Source organism: Pan troglodytes, chromosome X (assembly GCF_028858775.2).
Source record: "Pan troglodytes isolate AG18354 chromosome X, NHGRI_mPanTro3-v2.0_pri, whole genome shotgun sequence".
In the NCBI taxonomy this organism is placed as follows: domain Eukaryota; kingdom Metazoa; phylum Chordata; class Mammalia; order Primates; family Hominidae; genus Pan; species Pan troglodytes.
In genome coordinates this window covers 82,668,802-82,693,120 of record NC_072421.2, presented here as the reverse complement: position 1 = coordinate 82,693,120, position 24,319 = coordinate 82,668,802, and the positions used below count along the sequence as shown (strand labels likewise).

At 40.2% G+C, this 24,319-nt stretch overlaps 1 protein-coding gene across 5 annotated transcripts in view; it reads right to left on the bottom strand.

Annotated features, from left to right (window-relative positions):
* Positions 1 to 21,606, bottom strand: part of APOOL (apolipoprotein O like) — an 83,885-nt gene extending 62,279 nt beyond the window's left edge. The window contains exons 1-3 of one of the 5 annotated variants that reach the window (XM_063804216.1): positions 21,497 to 21,538; positions 15,712 to 15,744; positions 7,063 to 7,186 (exon numbers count right to left, since the gene is read on the bottom strand). In XM_063804216.1, coding sequence (XP_063660286.1) covers positions 7,063 to 7,092 — 30 coding nt within the window. In that variant the 5' untranslated portion in view covers positions 7,093 to 7,186; positions 15,712 to 15,744; positions 21,497 to 21,538. Of the gene's footprint in view, positions 1 to 7,062; positions 7,187 to 15,711; positions 15,745 to 21,496 lie in introns of all 5 variants that reach the window. The other 4 variants (XM_016947490.4, XM_063804217.1, XM_054676942.2 and 1 more) reach the window with 4 other exon arrangements.
* Positions 21,607 to 24,319: the final 2,713 nt, after the last annotated feature.

The following is a 24,319-nucleotide window of genomic DNA, read 5'->3' as shown; positions in this document are numbered from 1 at the left end:
TGTGGGAAGGACATGAGATTTAGGAGGGGCCAGAGGTGGAATGATGTAATTTGGATATTTGTCCCTGCCCAAATCTCATGTTGAATCACAATCCCCAATGCTGAATGCGAGACCTAGTGGGAGGTGTTTGCATTATGGGGGCAGATCCCTTATGGCTTGGTGTTGTCTTCATGACAGTGAGTGAGCTGTTGTGAGACCTGGTCATTTAAAACTGTGTGGAACCTCCCCTCCCCACATACTCTCTGTCTCTCTCTCTTGCCCTTTCTCTTGTCATGGGAGATGCCTGCTCCTCCTTTTGTAGTCTGCCATGATTGGAGGCTTTGTGAGGCCTCCCCAGAAGCAGATGCCACCATGCTTCCTGTAAAGCCTAAACAATCGTGAGCCAATTAAACCTCTTTTGCCTATAAATTACCCAGTCTCAGGTATTTCTTTATAGCAATGCACAAATGGCCTAACACAGTCCAGTTTACAACAATGGTCTGTACCCATACCCATTCAGAGCTCTGTTTTGAAAGAGCTATTTCAAAGAGCTCACCAGCAGACTGGCAACTCTCATCTTTCCCAATTCCCCGAGCTAAAAGAGATATTCCAGATGGATTTGGCAGATGCTGAAAACTGGGAAATATGCTGCTTTCTCAGCCAAAGCTTCTGCCCCATAGAGAGGATTCAGAAAAGACGGCTGCTGGCGAAAAGTCCAGTTCCCTAGTCCCTCATAGCTCTGTGTGACTGAAGAGCTGGTCTAGGAGTTAAAACACCCATGTGGAATCTTGCATATCTCTCAACTTTATGGTGCAAAAGTGGTATCCCAGTTAGATATGGCAGGGGTTCTTCCCAGGGGAAAACTGGATCAAGCGTGAAAACTGGCAACACCCTAACTTTGCCAAGCAACTAGACTTTATCTGGATAAAACTGCAGGGCAATTTATGCTCCGGATTGTTATCAAAAACAACAGAACTAACAGCAATCAGTGGAGACTAGAAGTTTGGTATGATATAAATAGAAGCCAAGAGCCGTTATTGGGGAGATCAGAAAAAGAGACAAAGAGAACTCCACAAATACCAGTCATCACTAGTGGCCCAGAATACTAGGCACATACCCAAGGCTGCATACTCCGAGGAATGCTTGAAGAGAAAAATGATTATCTAGTTCTTGGCTGAATATGAGGCAACCTCAAGCTCCTTGAACTGTGAAAGCACTCTCCAAGCTACCAACAGAATCAACAGTAAAGGGTAAACACCTTGCTGGTTTAAAATGCTTAATCACAACCTCTGGCCAACCACTGATCACTAAGCATGCTGACACAGAGGCAATCCCTAGAAATCTAGGCCTAAAGACAAAAACAGAAAAAAAGTATCTAGGCCGGGATACCTGAGACTTCATACCATGTTACAAATAGACTTCACCGAGTAAGTCCAAGGAAGTCACTAAACAAATAAGGGAACAAACAACAACAACAAGAAGCCTGGGGTGGGATGAAGGGTGCTATTGGAAACCAGAGTTGCTACAATATATTATCTAAAATGTCCCATTTACAACACAAAAATATAAAACATGCAAATAAACGGGAAGTTTTGACCCAATAGAAATTATCTTAGAGAAAATCCAGATGGATGCAGTGATATTCTCTTTCTTCTTATATTTCTGTCTTGAAAGCTATTTTGTCTGGTGGACTTACTCTGGACTCTACTCTGTTGCCTTAATCTGTGTGTATGTATTTATGCCAGTGCCAAGCTTTTTTATTATTATAGCGTTGGAATAGATTTTCAAATCATGCAATGTGATGCCTCTGGCTTTCTTCTTTTTGCCAATATTGTTCTGGCTGTTTGGAGTCTCTTCTGGTTGCATATGGATTTTAGGATTGTTTTTCTGTTTCTGGGGAAAGTGTCATTGAAATTTTGATAGGGATTGCACTGAATATGTAGACTGTTTTGGGTAGTACGGACATTTTAATAATATGAATTCTCTCAATTCATAACCATGGGATAGCTTTCAATTTCTGTCTTCCATTTCATCCCTGTTTTAAAGTTTTCAGTGTGCAGATCTTTCACTTACTTGGCTAAATTTATTTCTAAGTATTTTTTATAGTAGCTATTTTAAAAGAAATAATTTTCTTGATTTTTTTGGATAGTTCACTGTTAGTGTATAGAAACACTGATTTTGTATGCTGGTTTTGTATTCTTCAACTTTACTAAATTTATTTATTACTTTTAAAAGATTTTTGTGTAGTCTAGGGTTTTCTGTATATAAAGATCATGTTGTTTCAAACAGGGTCTTAGTCCTTTTGTGTTGTTATGAAGGAATATCTGAGACTGGGTAATTTATAAAGAAAAAAGGTTTATTTGGCTCATGATTCAGCTGGCTGGAAGGCTAGATACATGGCAAGAGAGGAAGCAAGAGAGAGAGTGGAGGTGCCAGGCTCTTTGTAACCACCAACTCTTGCAGGAAATATGGAGTGTAAACTCACTCATTATAGTAAGGACTGCACCAAACCATTCATGGGGGATCTGGCCCTGTGACCCAAACATCTACCATGAGGACCCACCTCCAACATTGGGAAACAAATTTCAATATAAGGTTTGGGGAAAAATACATCCAGATTATAGCATAAGGACAACTGAACTTCTTCCTTCTCAATTGAGATATCTTTTGTTTCTTTCTCTTGCCTAATTGCTCTAGGTAGGACTTCCAGTACTATATTAAATAGAAATGGCAAGAGTGGGCATCCTTGTCTTGTGCTTGGTCTTAGAGGAAAAGCTTTTAGCTTTTCACCATTGAGTATGATGTTAAATGTAGGATTCTCATACATGGCCTTTACCATGTTTAGGTATATTCCTTGTATAACTAATTTCTTGAAGTTTTTATCATGAAAGGATGTTGAATTTTGTCAAATGCCTTTTCTGCATCTATTGACATGATCATATGGCTTTTGTCCTTCCTTTTGTTAATGTCATATGTCACATTTATTGATCTGCATATTTTGAACCATCCTTCCATCCCTTGGATAAATCCCACTGATCAGGGTAAACGATTATTTTAATGTGCTGTTGAGTTCAGTTTACTAGTATTTTGTTGAAGACTTTTGCATCTAAGTTCATCAGGAATACTGACCTGTAATTTTCTTTTCTTGTTGTATCCTTGTCTGGCTTTTGTATCATGGTAATGCTGGCCTTGTAAAATGCATTTGAAAGTATTGCCTGCTGTTCAGTTTTTGAAGAGTTTGAGAAGAACTGGTATTACTCCTTCTTTAAATGTTTGGTAGAATTCAGCAGGGAAGCCATCGTGTCCTCGGCTTTTCTTTGACAGACTTTTTACAAGTGACTCAATCTCCTTATTCATTAGCGCTCTGTTCAGATTTTCTATTTCTTTGTAATTCAGTCTTGGTAAGTTGTATGTGTCTAGCAATTTATCAGTTTTTTTCTAGGTTATCCAGTTTGTTGGCATATAATTGTTCACAGTAGTCTCACAAATTTTAGTATTTCTGTGGTATCATTCGTAATGTCTCTTCCCTCATTTCTGATTTGTCTTCTCTCTTTTTTAGAACTGAGTCTAGCTAAAGGTTTATCTATGTTATCTTTTCGCAAAAATCAACTCTTACTTTCACTGATCTTTTATATTGTTTTTCTGGTTTCTATTTCATTTATTTGTGCTCTGATCTTTATTATTTCCTTCTTTCTGCTAACTTTGGGCTTAGTTTTTGTTTGTTTGTTTGTTTTTCCTAGCTTCTTGAGGTGTAACATTAGGTTTTATATTTGGAACCTGGAGCCTAAATCCACAGGAACTGGCCTGGTGCTGAGAGAGGCTTGGCACCTGGGACCACTGGGATGGGCCTGGAACCTGGGTCTGGGTTGTCTTAGCATCTCAGTCCATAGGCTCTGTCCCAGTATTGGGGTGAGAATGGACCCTGGGTCTGCTGGAGTGGGCCTGAACTCTGGGTTCTCTAGAGCCTGGGGCCAGCATGGAGCTTGGTGCTGTAGGGGCTGGTCTGAAGCCTAGGATTATGGCACTGGCCTGTTACCTGAAGCCACTGGAAATGGCCAGGATCCTAGCGCTGTGGAGACAGGCCTGGAGCCTGTGTCTGCTGGTGTTGGCTGCAGGCTGACTGTATAGGTGCTTGTCTAGAGGCTAAGTCTGAAAGGACTGGCCTGGGTTCTGGGGCCAGCCTGGGTCCTGGGTATACATGGGTGTTCCTGGAGCCTGGGTCCATTGAGGCCAATCCACTAGCGGCGTCTACTGGGACAGGCCTGGACCCTGGGTCTGCTGGGGCATGGGGCCACAGGGACTGGCCTAACACTGGGCAGGCCTAGAGCCTGTGTCTCTGAGTTCCTGCCTAGTGTCAAAGGCTAAGGGTGCTAAGGAGTGGACCTCAAGCCTATGGCCATGAGAACTGGCCCATTGCTGGGGACAATCCTGATCCTAGTGTCACTAGGGGTGGCCTTGCCCTGGGGTGGCTCTGGAGCCTAAAACGCAAGGACCTGTCTGGGGCTGGGGATAGTCTAGAGCCTGGAGCTACTGATGTTGGCCTAGCACTAGGGAGGCCTGGAGCTTGGGGCTAGAGGGTCCTGCCTGATACCAGGGTGGGCTTTCAGGCTGTATCTGCAGGTATTAACTTGAACCTGGGGTAAAGGGGCTAGCCTGGTACTGAGCAGACCTGGAACCTGTATCCACACATGCTAGCCTGATGACTAAGGCTGCAAGAGCCAGCCTGGTGCTGGGGGTAGCCGAGAGCTTAGGACCACTGAGGTCAGCTCAACATTGAGGACAGTCCAGAACCTGAGGGTCCTGAGGTTGTCCTGACAGTAAAGCAGCCTGGAGACCAAGTCTGCTGCATAAGTCTGGAGCCCGGGTCTGTGGGATGCAGCCTGGTGCTAGAACAGGTGGGCTTAGAGGCTTAGTACATAGATACTGACCTGGAGTCTGGAGCTGTGGGGGCCTACCCTGCATTGTGTTTTACTGAGACAAGCCTGTTGCTGGTGTCCAAGGCAAAGTCCAGTGTCCATTGCCCTCTTTCTCTCCACACTACACTGCCTGGTGTTGGGGGAGGGGTGACATGGGCAATGTAAAACTGACCGTCCCTCCTGCCCTCATCAATGCATCTTTTCATAATTCTGTGCTACACTCAGGAGCTGTAATTTCTCACTTGGTTTCCTTAGCTCCTATAAAGGTCATTTCGTATATGCAGGGATCTTCGAATTGATGTTTCTGCAAGGGAATGACTGCTGGAGCATCCTACTCTGCCATCTTGCTGATGCTTTTCTCTGAGTCAGGGTTTTGACCAGTCATATCATCATCACCGATCCTGCTGACAATGCCTCTGTTCAGCACCCCACCCATAGGTCTTGAATCAGGGCTTTCACATGTCCTTACTAAGGATGCATTCCCACTATTCTGTGCCCTAGCCCATGGGTCTTGAGCCAGGGCTTTGATAACCATCACTGGGGTTATGCTGCCACTGCTCTAGACTCTACACTCTGGGGCTTAAGTCACAGCTATCACTGCTGTTTGCCCCACTCCCTGGGGCCTGAGTTTTGGCTACAACCAGCTACCCCTTGGGCCACACTAGTTGTACCACAGACCCACAGCCCAGTCCTCTTCTTGGTCCTGTCATTGCTGGATCTGTGTTACTGTTATATCCCTTCCCCATGAGGTCAAGTCATTGTGGAATGTCCTAGAGATCCACCCTGAACTCTGTAGATGATCTGCACAAGACCATGTCTTAATCACTGGCACTACTACCCCAGCAAGTACGTCTGTGCCCCAGTCCCCAAATGCCACAGCAGTTCCGTGCACACCTAACCACAGATCCTCACGTCAGCTGCTACTCCAAATACCTGTGCCTTAAGCACTGGTACCACCATCACTGTCTTAGCCTCTTTGGGCTGCTATAACAAAATGACTTAAGCTGGATTATTTATAAATTATAGAAATGTATCGCTTACAGTTCTGGAGGCTGGAAAGTCACATATCAAGGCAACAGAAGATTAACAGTCTCTAATGAGGGCTGGCTCTGTGTTTCAAAGATGGTAACTTCTTCCAGCATCCTTACATGGCAGAAGAAGTAAGTACATTCCCTTCAATCTCTATTATGGGGGCACTAATCCCATTTGTGAGGGCAGAGCCCTCATGACTCAATATCTTTCAGATAGGCCTCACTTATTAAAACTGTCACATACGGTATTAGTTTCCAACATATAAAATTGAAGGGAACACCCACATTCAAACCATAGCAGTCACTGATCATGCACCTGCCCCAATCCCAGCATCACCACAGCTGCGGTTGTGTGAATGCCAGCATGCCACAACCAGTGCCAAGAGGAATAACCTTGGCTAGAATATCCCCCCATGAGAGAAAAGGAGTGCAGGAGGAACCCAGCAGCCACCACGACCAAAGACCACAAGAGCCCTAGCCACTATAGCCACCACAGACTGCACACATATAAACGTAAGGCTGCCAGAAAAATGAAAACATCAAGGAAATATGATACCACTAAAGAAACACAGTAACTATGCAGTAAGTGATCTCAAAGAAACAGAGATCTATGTTATCTGAAAAAGAATTAAAAATAATTATTTTAAGGAAGATCAGTGAGATACAAGAGAACACATACAGCTCAATGAACTCAGGAGAGTAATAAACAAAACAAGTTCAACAAAGAAACAGAAATTATCAAAAAGAACCAAACAAAAATTTTAGAACTGAAGAATATAATGAATGAAATAAAAATGTAAAAGAGAGCTTCAAACAGCAGACATGATCAAACAGAAGAAAGAATCTGCAAACTTGAAGGCAGATCTTATGAAATTATCCATTGAGAAGATAAAAAAAAAAAAAGAATGAAAAATAGTGAAGAAAACCCATCAACTGAATCACCGATCACATTTGGATGTTTGTCCCCTCCAAATCTCATGTTGAAATGTCATCTCAAATTTGAAGGTGGGGCCCGGTGGGAGGTTACTGGATCATGGGAGCAGTCCCTCATAAATAACTTGGTGCTGTCCTCATAATAGTGAGTGAGTTTTTGCAAGATCTGGTTGTTTAAAATTTTGTGGCACCTCCCCACTTACTTTCTTGCTGCCACTCTCACCATATGACATACTGGCTCCTCATTGTCTTCTGGCATGGTAGTTAGCTTCCTGAGGCTCTCACCATAAACATGTCAGCACCATGCTTCCTGTACAGCCTGCAGTACTGTAAGCCAAAAATAAAACCTCTTTTCACAAATTAGCTAGCTTCAGGTATTCCTTTATAGCAATGCAAAAATGGTCTAATACAACATAGATGCTAAAGTCCTCAACAAAATACTAGCAAACTAAATTCAACAGCACATTAAAAGACTCATTCATGGATGGGAGGAAAATAGCAAATAGGAAGCAGGGCTAACAAGCATCTCCCACTTGGACAGACAGAACAGTGTGTGGAGACTCATACCATGAACTTTTGTTCCAAGAACCACTGCAGGAACATACCAGGAAAACCAAAAGAATTCACAGATCCTTTGATGGTAGTGGAGCGCTGCTGCAAATTCCATGAGATGGGTGAGTTCCCAAAGTGAGAGAGGGTGAAGACCTGCCTCCAAACACACATTCCACTGGGGAATCTAAAAATCCAGATCATGGGAGAAGGATTTAACCTTGCCTAGAGCTGGAATAGATTTCAGGAGCCGCATGAAATATGAAGGTAAAAGCAGCAGTGGGGAAGGACCTCGTAGGCACTCAGAGTCTCCAGCTCAAGCCCAGGGAAGCCATCCCTAACTATATCTCACAGGGGCCCTCAGAGAAGACAGCCAGCAGAATTAGGGAGGGGTCAAAGGGTGAAAGAAACTTCCAACTGAATTTTGTAATAATTTTGACTGGGCACAAACATTCTTGAGCAGAATATAGGGGGTGTGAATGGGAACTGCTGCAAATACGAGCATAGGAATCACTGACATTGTGAGCACACAGAGAGGGAAGAGGGCCTGAAAGCCGCGCTTGTGTTCTTAGCAAGGCAACTTATGGCCCAGGGCAGGTCTGAGCTCTGTGCACAGGCTGCCTGGATCTAAACTGTTAGCAGGGCACTGCAGAATCAAGATCGGCCTCGCCAAATGCATGGGAGCTGGGTGAGTCCTTTCACTACTGGCTATACTCCAAATCCCTGGAGAACTATACTGCACAGCAGAGGCAGCCATAATCCCCTCTGGAACATAACCCCATTGGCCTGAGAACCACCCCCCTCAACCCCCACACAGGCCTATGCAAGCCCCGTGCAAGAAGAGTCTAAGCTCAGATCCACTTAATAACCCTGCCCCCACGTGGTGGTATTTTCCAACCTGCCCTGGTAACCAAGTACAAAAGACGTGAACTCTTGGGAGCTTTATGGCCCTGCCCATTACCTGAGAAAACAGAATACTTCCTCTGGCAAACTTAGGGCAAGCTTATATCCCACTACTGCTACCACAGCTGGTGTTATCTTGAATGTGTTACCTCCTGACTGGAGGCCAATTATCTCAGGCCATTACAGCAACTCATGACAGAATAACCCTGCTCCTAAGAAGGGGGAGAGCACCACGTCAGGTGATCGCCCCATGGGATAAAAGAATCTGAACAGCAGGACTTGAGTTCTGGATCTTTCTGCTGGTGGGTAGTTTCTCACAGCAGAGACACAATTGCAATGCTGGGCACAGTAGAGAAAGTCTACACCTGTACCCCAACAGGCAGGCAGCCTCTGTGATCATAAAATGTCTTGGAGAAGGGGACCTTGTACCCCCCGGCACTCCACTGAAGACACAGCAGGGGCTTCCCCAACAGGAACGCAGCCTAGAGGAATGTATAGACAGGCTTGCTGGAACAATCCAGGGTGAGTGTATCCCCGTAAGAGGAGCACACTCCAGGTTCGGGCCAGCATGAGAGGCAGAGTCACAATTCCCCGCTACCTGGAAGATCAACATTCCTATACATGAAAAGATGTGCCTGTATGATCCAAGTAGCTGAAACACAAAGACAGGAGTGAGGCTATGACGTGAATAACCTTCCTGCTGACATGGCAGGGGAGCTGAGGTAGCTCCCACTCTTCACTCTGATAAAACCTCAGCAGATCTGAGAGCTCCCCCAGCAACCCTCATCAAGGTTGGGACCTTGGCCCACAGTTGGGCATTATTAGGTTGGTGCAAAAGGAATTGAGGTTTTTGCCATTGATGGCAAAAACCTCAATTCCTTTTGCACCAACCCTATCTTAGCCACAACTGGTGACTATCCAGGGATACTTTCCCTATTAGACTGAAGACTGAATCATCAATTTAGTAAATAAAACAATGGAAAAAATAAAGTAAATAAATAAATTGTATGCCATGAGAGAATGAGATAACCTTCAAAAGATCCCTGCCATTCCAACTCCATAGGAGACAGTGAACTCACCCACACACCACAAACATAACTACCACAACCAGCATCAGGGAAAGCCAGCACACAAAGGCTCTCTTTATAACTAAGGATCTCATACAGAGTCTTCACCCCTACAAGCACAAAGAACCAAATTAGGCTAAAATAAATATCAAAGTCTGGGCCGGGCATGGTGGCTCATGCCGGTAATCCCAGCACTTTGGGAGGCCGAGGCGGGTGGATCACCTGAGGTCAGGAGTTTGAGACCAGCCTGGCCAACATGGTGAAATCCCATCTCTAATAAAAATACAAAATTAGCCGTGCTTGGTGGCACACACCTATAATCCCAGCTACTCGGGAGGCTGAGGCAGGAGAATCACTTACACCCGGGAGACGGAGGTTGCAGTGAACAGAGACCACGCCATTGCACTCCAGCCTGGGCCACAAGAGTGAAATCCCATCTCATAAATAAATAAATAAATAAATAAATAAATAAATAAATATTAAAGTCCGATCCTTAAGAAGGAAAAAAAGAAATTTAAAATAAAAAAGAAGTCCAATCAAAAAAAGATTCAAGAACAATTTTAAGAAATAGTCTACACAAATGAGAAGAAACCAGAAAAGTAATTCTGGTAATGACAATACAGGGTTCTATAACACCCCCAAATAATCACACGAGCTCCCCAGCAGTGGATCCAAACCAAGAAGAAATCTCTGAATTGCCAGATAAAGAATTTAGAAGGCTGATTATTAAACTACTCAAGGAGATACCACAGAAAGGTGAAAAAGACCTTAGATAATTTTTTTAAAAAATACAGGATATGAATGAAACCTTTTCCATAGAAATAGGTATCATAAAGAAAAACCAATCACAACTTCTGGAAATGAAAGACATGCTTAGTGAAATATAAAATGCAGTGGAAATTTTCAAAAATAGACTAGAACCACTAGAAGAAAGAATTTCAGAGCTCGAAGACAAGGCTTTCGAATTAACCCAATCAGAAAAAGACAAGGAAAAAGTAATCCAAAAAAATGAACAAAGCTTCCAATAAACTGAGGATTATGTTAAATGGTCAAATCTAAGAATAACTGGTGTTCCTGAGGAAGAAGAGAAATCTCAAAGTTTGGAAAACTCGTTTGAAGGAATAATTGAGAAAAAATTCCCTGGTCTTGCTAGAGATCTAAACATCCAACTAAAAGAAGCTCAAAGAACCTCTGGGAAATTCATCACAAAAAAGATCATCACCTAGACACACAGTCATCGGGTTATCTAAACTCAAGGTGAAGGAAAGAATCTTAAGAGCTGTGAGACAAAAGCATCAGGTAAACTATAAAGAAAAACCTATCAGACTAACAGCAAATTTCCTAGCAGAAACTTTACAGCCAGAAGGAATTGGGGTCCTATCTTTAACCTCCTTAAATAAAATAATTGTCAGCCAGTAATTTTGTTTCCAGCAAACCTAAACTTCATAAATAAAGGAGAGATAAAGTCGTTTTCAGACAAAAAAAAAAAAAATGCTGAGAATTTGCCACTACCAAGCCAGCACTACAAGAACTGCTAAAAGCAGTTCTAAATCTTGAAAGAAAACCTCAAAATACACCAAAATACAACCAACTAAAAGCATAAATCTCACAAGGCCTATAAAACAATAATGCAATTTAAAAAAAAGGTATTCAGGCAACAACTAGCATGATAAATAGAACAGTACCTCACATCTCAATACTAACGCTGATAGTAAATGGCCTAAATGCTCCACTTAAAACATAAAGAATGGCAGAATGAATAAAAATCCACCAACCAAGTAATTGCTGAGACTCACTTAACACATAAGGACTCACATATACTTAAGGTAAAGGGGTAGAAAAAGATAGTCCATGCAGATGGACACCAAAAGTGAGCAGGAGTAGCTACTCTTATATCAGACAAAACACACTTTAAAATAACAACAGTTTAAAAAGACAAAGAGGGATATTATATAGTGATAAGAGGACTACCCCAACAGGAAAATATCACAGTCTTAAACACATATGTACCTAACACGGGAGCTCCAAAATTCATAAAACAATTCCTACTAGACCTAAGAAATGAGATAGACAGCAACACAATAATAGTAGGGTAGGGGACTTCAATACTACACTGACAGCACTAGACAGGTCATCAAGACAGAAAGTCAACAAAGAAACAATGGATTTAAACTACATCCTAGAACAAATGGACTTAGATATTTATAGAACTTATTACCCCAAAACTGCAGAATATACATTCTTTTCATCAGGACATGGAACATTCTCCAAGACAGACCACATGATAGGACACAAAACACTTCTGAATAAATTTAAGAAAATCAAAATCATATTAAGCATCTTTGCAGACCACTGTAGAATAAAACTGAAATCAACTCCAAAGGGAACCCTCAAAACTATACAAATACATGTAAATTAAATAATCTACTAATGAATGGTCTTTGGGCCAACAATGAAATCAAGATGGAAATTTAAAAAGTCTTTGACCTGAATAACAGTAACACAACTTATCAAAACCTCTGGGATACAGCAAAAGTAGTGCTAAGAGGAAAGTTCATGGTATTAAATGCCTACATCAAGAAGTGTGAAAGAGCCCAAATATTGACAATCAAATATCACACCTCTAGGAACTGGAGAAACAAGGTCAAACTAAACCTAAAGCTAGAAGAAAAGAAATAACAAAATCAGAGCAGGACCAAATAAAATTGAAACAAAAAAATACAAGAGATAAATAAAACAAGGATCTGTTTATTTGAAACGATTAAGAAAACTAATTGACCATTAGAGAGATTAAAGAAGAGAGAATATCCAAATCAGCTCACGTAGAAATGAAAAGGGAGATATTACAACTGATACCACAGAAATGCAAAAGATCATTGAAGGCTACTATGAACACCTTTGTGCACACAAACTAGAAAACCTAGCATAGATGGATACATTCCCGGAAATACACAATCCTCCTAGATTAAATAAGGAAGAAACAGAAACTGAACAGACCAATAGCGAAATCGAAACAGTAATTTAAAAATTGCCAACAAAAACAGATTCCAGGACCAGATGGATTCACAGCTAAACTGTATCAGACATTCAAAGAAGAATTGGTACCAATCCTACTGAAACTATTACAAAAAATAAAGAAAGAGGGAGTCCTCCCTAGATCATTCTATGAAGCCAGTATTACCCAAATACCAAAACCAGGAAAGGACATAACAAAAAAAAAGAAAACTACAGACCAATATCCCTGATGAAAATAGATGCAAAAATCCTCAACAAAATACTAGCTAACTGAATCCAAACAGCATATCAAAAAGATGAGCAAGTGGGTTTCATACCAGGGAGGCAGGGATGGTTTAACATACACAGGTCAATAAATGTGATACATCACATAAACGGAATTAAAACTAAAAATCATAAGATCATAAGATCACCTCAACAGAAGCAGAAAAAGCATTTGAAAAACTCCTGGCTCCCTTCATGATAAAAACCTTCTGCAAAATTGGCATAGAAGGGACAGATCTCAAGGTAATAAAAGCCATTTATGACAAACCCACAGCCAATACCATACTAAATGGGGAAAAATTGAAAGCATTCCAATGAGACCTGAAACAACACAAGGATAACCACTGTCACCACTTCTATTCAACATGATACTGGAAGTCCTAGCCAAAGAAATCAGACAAGAGAAAGAAATAAAGGGCACCCAAATCAGAAAAGAGGAAGTCAAACCACTGCTGTTCACCAATGATATGATAGTATACCTAGAAAAGTCTAAGAACTCATCCAAAAAGCTCCTAGATCTAACAAATAATTCAGTAAAGTCTCAGGTTACAAAATCAATGTACACAAATCAGTAGGACTGCTATACACCAACAATGATCAAGCTGAGAATCAAATCAATAATTCAATCCCTTTTACGACAGCTGCAAAACAGAAACAAAAAAATAAACAAACAAAAAAACCTCAGGAGGTGGAAGATCTCTACAAGAAAACTATAAAACACTACTGAAAGAAATTATAGATGACACAAACAAATGGAATCATATCCCAGGCTCATGGATGGGTACAATCAATATTGTGAAAATGACCATACTGCCAAAAGTGATCTATGGATTCAATACAATTCACATCAAAATATCATCATCATTCTCCACAGAACTAGAAGAAAACAATCCTTAAATTCATATGGAACCAAAAAAGAGCCCACATAGCTGAAGTAATACTAAGCAAAAAGAACAAATCTGAAGGCATCGTATTACCCAACTTCAAACTATACTACAAACTAGGCTACAGTTACCAAAACATGGTACTGGTATAAAAGTAGGCACGTAGACCAATGGAACACAGTAGAGAACCAAGAAATAAAGCCAAATACTTACAGCCAATTGATCTTAGGCAAAGCAAATAAAAACAGAGTGGGAAAAGCACACACACCCTGTTCAACAAATCATGTTGGAATAACTGGCAAGCCACATGTAGAAGAATTAAACTGGATCCTTATCTCTCACCTTATACAAAAATCAACTCAACATGGATCAAAGACTTAAATCTAAGACCTGAAACCATAAAAATTCCAGAAGATAACATCAGAAAAACTCTTCTAGACATTGGCTTAGGCAAAGAGTAGTTCATGACCAAGAACCCAAAAGCAAATTCAACAAAAACAAAAATAAATAGATGGGACCTAATTAAACTAAAAAGTTTCTACACAGCAAACAAAATAGCAGAGAAAACAGACAACCAACAGAGTGGGAGAAAATACTCACAAACTATGCATCTGACAAAGGACTAATATCCAGTATCTACAAGGAACTCAAACAAATCAAGAAAAGAACAAATAATTTGCATCAAAAAGTAGGCGAAGGTCATGAATAGACAATTCTCAAAATATGCAAATGTCCAACAAACATATGAAAAAATGCTTAACATCACTAATTATCAGGGAAACGGAAATTAAAACCGCAATACGATACCATCTCACTCCTGCAAGAATGGCCATAATTAAAAATAAAAAAATAATAGATGTTGGTGTGGATGTGGTGAAAAGGGAACACTTTTACACTGCTGGTGAGAATGTAAGCTAGTACAATCACTATGGAAAACAGTATGGAGATTCCTTAAAGAACTAAAAGTAGAACTACTATTTGATCCAGCAACCCCACTACTGGGTATTTACCCAAAGAAAAAAAGTCATTATATAAAAAAGTCACTTGCACATGCATGTTTACAGCAGCACAATTTACAATTGTAAAAATATGTAACCAACCCAAATGTCCATCAACCAATGAGTGGATCAAGAAAATGTGGTATGTATACAACATGGAATAGTACTCAGACATAAAAAGGAAGAAAATAATGGCATTTGCAGCAACCCAGATGAAGTTGGAGAACATTATTCCAAGTGAAGTAACTCAGGTATTGAAAACCAACTATCATGTTTTCACTAATAAGTGGGGGCTAAGCTATGAGGATGCAAAGGCATAAAAGTAAGATAATGCACTTTGGGGACTTGGGAATACTGGGAGGGGGTAAGGGACAAAATACTGCACATTGGAGACAGTGTAAACTGCTCAGGTGACAGGTGCACCAAAATCTCAGAAATCACCACTAAAGAACTCACCCATTTAACCTAAAACCACCTGTTCCTAAAAATCTATTAAATTTTTTTTTTTAAATGGGCAAAATATCCGAACAGATACTTCATCAAAGATACACAGATGGCAAATAAGCATATGAAAAGATGCTTAACAGCATGTCATTGGAGAATTACAAATTAAAACAACAATGAGATACCACTGTATACCTACTAGCAGGGTGAAAATCTGAAACATTGACGACGGTAAATGCTGGGGAGAACATGGAGAAACGGGAAGTCTCATTCATTGCTAGTAGGAATGCAAAATGATACAGCCACTTAGAAGGGTAGCTTGACAGCACTATTCACAATAGCAAAGATATGGAATCAACCCAAATGTTCACCAATAACAGATTGGATTAAAAAAATTGGTACATATACACCATGGAATACTATGCAGCCATAAAAAGAAATGAGATCATGTCTTTTGCATGAACATGGATGGAGCTGTAGGCTATTATCCTTAGCAAGTAAACGCAGGAACAGAAAACCAAATACCACATGTTCTTACTTATAAGTGGGAGCTAAATGATGAGAACTTAAATGATGAGAACTTACAAACACAAAGAAGGAAACCACAGACACCTGAGGGTAATGGGTGGGAGCAAGGAGAGGAGCAGAAAAGACAACTACTGGGTAATGAGCTTAACAGCTGGGTGATGAAATAATCTGCACAACAAATGCCCATGATACGAGTTTACCTGTGTAACAAATCTTCACATGTACACCTGAACCTAAAATAGAAGTTGAAAAAAAAAGTAAATAAATAAATAAAAGTAAAAGGCTCATTCACCATGATCAGTAAGTTTTATCCCAGAGATGCAAGGATGGTTCAACATATCCAAATCAATAAACATGATACACCACATTAATAGAATGAAAGACAAAAACAACATGATCATTTCAATGAATGTGGAAAAAGCATTTGGCAAAATTCAACATCCTTTTGTGATAAAAACTCTCAACAAATTAATTATCGAAGATATGTACCTCAACATAATAAAAGCCATATATGATAAGGCCACAACTAATATCATACCCAATGGTGAAAAGCTAAAAGCTTTTCCTCTAAGATCAGGAACAAGTCTCTTGCCACTTTTATTTAACATAGCACTGGAAGTTCTAGTCAAAGCAATCAGGCAAGAGAAAGAAATGAAAGACATACAAATTGGAAAAGAAGAAGTAAAATTGTCTCTTCTCCCAGATTACATGATATTATACATAGATGATCTTAAATACGCCACCAAAAAACTGTTAGAACTAATAAATAAACTCAGGGTACTGCAGCATACAAAGTCAACATACAAAAAAGCAGTTACATTTCTATACACTATCGAAGATGATCTACCCAAAAAAGAAAGAAAGAAAGCAATCCCATTTAAAATAGCATCAGAAAGAATAAAACACTTAAGAATAAACTTAACCCAAGAGGTCAAAGAGCTGTATATTGAAAACTATCAAACCATAATGGAAAAAATTGAAGATACAAATGAATGGCAAGATATCCTATGTTCATGAATTGGAAGAATTAATGTTGTTAAAATATCCATACTACCCAAAGCAATCCACAGATTCAATTCTAGTGGCATTTTTCACAGACATAGAAAAAATAAACAATTGCAAAATTTGTATGGAATCACAAAAGACTCTGAATAGCCAAAGTAGGTGTACAACCAAAGCAAATGAAATCAGCAATTGCAAAGATATCTGCACTCCCGTATTCACTGCAGTATTATTCACAACAGCCAAAACATGAAAACAACCTAAGTGTCTAATCGAAGTGTCTGCCAACAGATCAACGGATGAAGAAACTGTGGTATACATACACACACACACACACACACACACACACACACACACACACACAACGGGTTATCATTCAACCATAAAAAAAAGAAAGAAATCCTGTCATTTACAACAACATGGATAACCCTCAAGGGTATTATGCTGAGTAAAGTAAGTCAGACAGAGAAAGACAAACTCTGCCTGATTTTATTTGTACGTGGAATTTTGAGAAGTTGAACTCACTGAACTAGAGAATAGAATGCTGGTTCCCACAGGCAAAGGTAAAGGAAAGGCGAGAGGTTGGGAGGTTGGCCAAAGGGCACAAACTTTCAATGACAGGTAAGTTCAAGGGATATAATACACAGCATGGTGAAGTGATACATATAAACTAATTTGATTCTGGTAATCATTCCACAAAATATATGTATATCAAATCATCACACTGCACACCTTAAAATCAAACCACTTTATTTATCAGTTATACCTCAATAAACTGGGGAAAAAAAGAAAAAAAAATACATAAACCCAGAGGGTCTTATAGCTACCTATTCCCTGGGGACATCTTGAATTTACCATTCCCTAGAACGTCTTAATAGCTAAAATCATAAATTCAGCAAGTTTTTCTCTGAGTGCAACCTCCTATCATTACAGTTTCGATTTCCTTACTGATCTATTTCAGTTCTTACAGGTAAAGTTACCTACCTTAGAAGACTTTTAGTGAGAATTAAATGAAATAATGAGTATCAACAGCTTAGCGCAGTACCTGATACACAGTAAGTCCTCAATAAATCATAGACAAATTTTGATTTTAAGTATTCATTAAAAACAAATTATCTGCCAATACCCAAATTGTCCTCAAACTCACTCTCAACCTCTGGCATTAAATGAAACTTGGCTTTTATTTGACACTACTATTATACATTCCTCCCAATCCACTTAATTGAAGGCCAGACCCCCAGCAATTCCCCGATTCCAGAAGACCCGAGAGATCAGCACAGTCCTTGCTTCTCAAGCACCATGATCTCCACAAATCTTAGCCATTTCTAACACAGTTACCCTACTTTGCAATTATTAGAAATCGTTTCACCTTCAAGATCCTAAATGCTTGAAATTTCCCTCATTAAAATAGAATGCTCTTTCAACTCTCCTACTCTTTTTGAACTAGTTCTTCTTTCTCACTATGGCCATAAATCTTCTAGTACCCTAGTCCATCACTTCAATCTTCTTCTTTGTCTCCTTATCCACAGTGGATGACTATTTGGATAAATTCCCTAGATCTTCTATCATTCTCACTTTGACAACACTCAGCATTTGAGCAACCCCACTGTCTCCTCTTCCCCTCCTATGCTGTGAGCACTGCTGGAGAAAGTCACTACTAGAGCCAACATTAGCCAGGCCCTCACTTCTCAGCAATTATTAATATTTTATTCAATGTCTACTGATACTTTACTGAATTTCCTAAAGCACCTTTTCCAAGCCTATCCCATTCTTAAACTCCTAAAGGCATATTTTCCTCTCAGCAGATGACCTTCCACCCAGAAGATACAGACCTCCAATGTGAGCTCCCTCCTCTACCTCCTCCGTTCTTCAAAATCACTTGGTATCTTCACCTTCTATCTCGACCAACTCTGGCCTTTGAAGCAAAGTGTGTCTCCTCTTTGCAAGGTTAATCCCTCCACTTGTTCTCTTGATTTTACCACTTTCTTACAAAGTATGGTTAAGAGTCCAGGTTCAGGACTCATACCATGTGATTTCAGATCCAGCTCTACCACTTTACTCCTGTGTGACCTTGGAGTTACTTGACCTTTTTAAGCTTCTGTTTCCCTACCTGTAAAAAGTGATTAATATAAATTCCTACTCATAGGGCCAATGTGAAACATAAATGAGAGAATCCACATAAAGTGCTTAGCAAAATTCCTAGCACGTAGTCAATATTCAATAACACAATAGCTGTAAATACTAATATCTTTCCCTCTAGATACCTCCTGGTACATTTTCCCTTGTCTCCAAAGTAGCTCAAGTCTTCTGTCTCCTGTTTTGTTTTTAGTTTTTTTTTTTTTAATTAAAAGACACCTTTTCTGGAATTTGCTACCCTCATTCCAAGATTTTGTTCCTTCTTTTCACCACCAAACTTCTCTAAAGAGTAATGTATAACTCCTTTCCAGAGGAAGCAAGGAGGAGTGGAAAGACTTTGGAGATAAATATACTGTTTGAACCTAGTTCTTCCACTTAGTGGTTGTATGACCTGGAGCAAGCAGTTTTTCTAAGCCTCCGTTTTTCCATCTGTAAAATGGATATATTACCCATTTCTTAGGGTCATCAAGAGGATTAAACTAAAATAATATATGTAAATCATCTGGCCAAAGTGGGTGCTAAATGAATGCCAGTTCTCCATCCCTTATTCTTTTCTTAACCCCATACAATCTTGGTTATTCCTCTACCACTCTATTTATCTCTTTAGCTCACTTCAGCTCTTATTAGCATGGTTTTGAATAATCTGACTTCTCTAAACCTTAATTTTCATGTGTAAAATGGTAATAATACCCACCACATAAAGTTGTCTTGAGAATTAGTGAATTAACACATGTAACGTGTTTTAGCATAGTGCCTGGCCTGGAGTAAGCACTTAATAAATGATAACAGCAGCAACTTATTAATGGTGAAATCAAAGGACTGTTCAACTCTCTTCTTCTCAATGAAAACACACTATTCTGGTTTGCTTTTTGCCACTGACCATTCCTTCTGTCTCTGCACCTTCTCCAGGAAGCCTCTTTTTACTCTCTTCAAACCAAGTGTGAGCTCTCTCCTTTTGAGCGTCAGAGCACTTTGTACTTCTCTTGAGGTAAGAAACTCCCCTTACTCTGAATCACAGTCATTTGTGTTATATGTGTTATATCTCCACCACTTAATCTCTTCTGTCCTCATTGCCTGGCACTTTATTCATGTAGAACATGTTGACTACCTAATATACACCAGACCTGTGCTAGGTACTACGGATACAAAGGTTAATATAATTACTGTCTTCAAGGAGCTTATAGTTTAGGTAGCTAGAACAGACAAGTAAGTAGTCCATATGTGCAGTGGAATAAATGCTTGGTTAAGAGTGTGCCCAGAGTCCTCTGGGAGCACAAACAAGAGTTATTTAAAATAGACTGGCGAGGACCGGGTGCGGTGACTCACGCCTGTAATCCCAGTACTTTGGGAGGCCCGGGGCGGGGGGGGGGGGGGGGGAATCACGAGGTCAGGAGTTCGAGACCAGCGTGACCAACATGGTGAAACCCCATCTCTACTAAAAAATAAAAATAAAAAAAATTAGCCGGGCATGGTTGGCATGCGCCTGTAGTCCCAGCTACTCAGGAGACTGAGGCAGGAGAATCGCCTGAACCCGGGAGGTGGAGGTTGCAGTGAGCTGAGATCGCGCCACTGCACTCAAGCCTGGGAGACATAGAGAGACTCCGTCTCAAAAATAAAAAATAAAAAATAAAATAAAATAAAATAGACTGGGGAGATCAAGGACACTATTAAACAAGGCATTTTTGTGTTTTGCATATGGGGAGGCTGTACACAAATAGCTGCTGAATGAATGAATGAACTATAAATACAACTAGATAAGCATGGGAAAAGGCACTTTAGGCCCAGAGAAAGAGCACGTAAAAAAGCATGGCGGGGTCAAGCAAGTAGCTCAGTATCGACAGGAGGAGGGTTCCTGAGTGACAAGAGATGAGGCTGGAAAGTCTAGGTAAAATCAGATGTTCTAGACATAAGAGTATGGCCTGACCCCAGAGGGGAGATGATGACATGCCCATAAATTTTTTTAAATGCGGGGGGAGGCAAAAATCAAATTTGCATTTTGGTAGATGTACTCTGGCAACACAGAGGAAAACAGATTACATGAGAGCCAGGCTTGAGGTGGCAAGTTCAGGTAGGAGGTTGTTCAAATAACTCAGATGAAGTATGAGAGCCAGAACTGTAGACGCTGCCGACTTAAAACTTCAGCGGAACTGAATTATTCATACTGTATCTCCTGCAAGCCTAACAGAATATTTTACAATTAAAACCCGCTACGTAAATATCTGTAGACTACCATTATTAAACACTACTTAGGGAACTGCAGCAAGCTGCCAGCTGAGTCACTCACTGTACACGGATTCCCAAGTAAAGGCACCTTTCCCAAGCGTAAAACTCGAAAGGAACAGGTTATTCGAGCAGAAAGCAACAACACTATGTGTAAACCAGCGCACTGCTGAAAGACTATGGGACCTCTCTATCCTGGTCAGTTTCACCCCAAATGTTTCAACAAAGTCCTTCCATAGGGTCATGAGGCCTTGCCCTGTGCGCCGAGACAAATGCCAAGTTTATATATATATTTTTCTCTTTATTGCAGCTGAAGACCGAAACGTCTACTGCGGCTCGTCGCCTGGCCAGCCATTTTCACCCAGCCGTTTCCCAGTTTTGTACTGTGCCACTGTGTAAATCGACAACCACAGGGGATTGAGGGAGCAGCGTCCCAGGCTGATAAAACCCTAATGGGGAAAGGCAGGTGTCTTGAGGCTTCAAACGATAAAGATTGCAATTATCTCAAAACCCACCTCCACCCTGCCCCTTGTTTCAGGGCTCCTTCAGAAGTTAGTAGGATCCCTTTTACAGTTACCGGGATGCTATCGGCACCCACAGAAATTAAGCAAGTTCGTTTTCGCTTACCCTGATGGCCGCCATGTCTACAACCCTTTCGGCCAAGGTTTTCAGACGGAGAGCAGAGAGGGACAAATCAGTTCGACTAGGCTTCCCTTACGACAGCCCCACCCCGTTACGCCCCTTGCCTGCCAGTTACCGCCTTTTCTCCGCCCTCCTCCAGCTGCCTTGGCAACTGCTGCGGTTTCGGTCAGCTGTCTTCTGGAGAAACTGTTCACCCCTGTGGTTGACCCTCCCGGTCCCAGATAAAGCCTTCCAGAACATTATCAATAGTCCAGTTGGGAGTTATTTTCCTGGGTGCGGAACTTTTAATTATTTTGTTTCGGGCATATGTGGTATGTCCAGATAAGGACTTAATACCCAAATGTAGCTGCTTTAATAATTAATTATATAGTAAGAAAAACAACTTATTACCTCTGCGAAACATGGGTAAGTTCATTCATTCTAAAACTAAGTCACGGAGAGCTTACTCTGTGCCGGGCAGTTGTTCCGGGCATAGACAAAATATGGTGGCTTCCTCACAGAGCTTATGATTACAGGAGTAAAAGAGACAAATGAGGCCGGCGCGGTGGCTCACGCTTGTAATCCCGGCACTTTGGGAGGCCGAGACGGGCGGATCAGGAGGTCAGGAGATCGAGACCATCCTGGCTAACACGGTGAAACTCCGTCTCTACTAAAAGTACAAAAAAAATTAGCCAGGCGTAGTAGCGGGCGCCTGCAGTCCCAGCTACTCGGGAGGCTGAGGCAGGAGACTGGCGTGAACCCGGGAGGCGGAGCTTGCAGTAAGCCGAGATCGCGCCACTGCACTCCAGCCTGGGCGACAGAGCGAGACTCCGTCTCAAAAAAATAAATAAATAAATAAAAATAAATAATAAATTTTAAAAAAGAGACAAATGCTATGAAGGAAAATAAAACAGTATGGGAATGAGATGGGAGTTTACTGGTTTATATCAATGAGAGAAAGACTCTGATAAGCTCATTTGATAAAAGTCCTGGAGGAATTTAGAGAAGAGGGTTGCATACGGAAGGAACAGCAATGAAAAAGTCCAGTGAGGCTGGAGCAATAATTTCAGAGGTAGCGAAGTAACACAGTGTAGGGGCTTTCGTGCCGCCAAAATAAATTTGGATTTTATGCTGAATAAGATGGGAAATCATTGGAGGATTTTGAGCAAAGGTGTGATGTCATCTAATTTACATTTTTAAAGGATGATTTTGGTGCTATCAGGAGAATATACTAAGGGTATATTGCAATATTCACAACAGGAGCAAGGTCTGCTGTAGGCCTCCCTGAAGGATTCTGAGGAAAGAAGATGCTCATAATATGCCCATTAACAGTCCCAATATTAATTCATGTATTCATTCATTCAATCAACAAATATTTATTAAGTGCGAACTATATACTAGGCATTAGTTGATACCTATCACATTTCATACCCAAAACAGATCCTTTTTAACAGAACTGTCCTGTAAATGACAAAATTATTTTAAGAAATAATGATGAAATGAAACTAATAATACTGGCTACAAAAGAAACATTGAGTGACTATTTTCTTTTATTGAACTTAATATAAACATATACATACATATATATGCCAATATAAAAATAAAATGCAAAATAAATAGTACAGAACCAAAAAAGGAAAAAAATGGATCAAGGTGTTTTAATTGCATTAATGTATTTTTCAAAGGAAAAATACTTATATCTACATAGTGGTCTGCCACAGGAATGAATAATAATATTACAGTTTCTGTTTTTGAGCCTTAACCTCTGTGTATTTGTCAATAATTTCATCCAAATTTAACATTTCTGCATATTAAATAAATGGTATACCTAGATTTGTCAAGCTAACTTTGTTCATAACTGATTGATGCACACTTTTTATTGATTTTAATATCAGTCAGGTTTATTTCACAATAATCAACAGGCAAATAAGAAAAGTCTTAAAATTGTGAATAAGCTTAGAATAAATTTGTAACAATCTTATTTCCCAAAAATTTCAGGAATTTCAAGAACACCCATGTTTTGTTGTTGTAGTTGTTGTTGTTGCTTCTTTTCCAACTTTAACTTTTATTTTGGGTTTGGGTACATGTGCCGGTTTGTTATACAGGAAAATTGCATGTCAAGTGGGTTTGACATACAGATTATTTCCTCACCCAGGTAATAAGCATAGCACTTGATAGGTAGTTTTTCAATCCTCACATTCCTTCCACCTTCCACCGTCAAGTAGGCCCCAGTGTCTATTGTTTCCATCTTTATGTCTATGCATACTCACCATTTAGTTCCCACTTATAAGTCAGAACCTGCAGTATTTGGTTTTCTGTTCCTGCACTAGTTCACTGAGGATAATGGCTTCCAGCTCTACCCATGGTGCTGCCAAGGATATGATCTTATTCTTTTTTATGTTTTTGATGGCTGCATAGTATTCCATGGTATATATGTATCACATTTTCTTTATCCAGTCTACTGTTGATGGGCATTTAGGTTGAGTCAATGTCTTTGCTAGTGAGAATAGTGCTGTAATGAACAGACCCATGCATGTGTCTTTATAGTAGAATGACTTATATTCCTTTGGGTATATACCCAATAATGGACTCCCTGTTTAATAAATGGTGCTGGGAAAACTGGCGAGCCATAGGCAGAAGACTGAAACTGGACCCCTTCCTTATGCTATAATAAAAAATTAACTCAAGATAGATTAAAGACTTAAATGTAAAACTCAAAACTATAAAAACCCTGAAAGACAACCTAGGCAATGCCATTCTGGACACAGGAACTAGCAAAGATTTCATGACAAAGACACCAAAATCATTGCAACAAAAGCAAAAACTGAC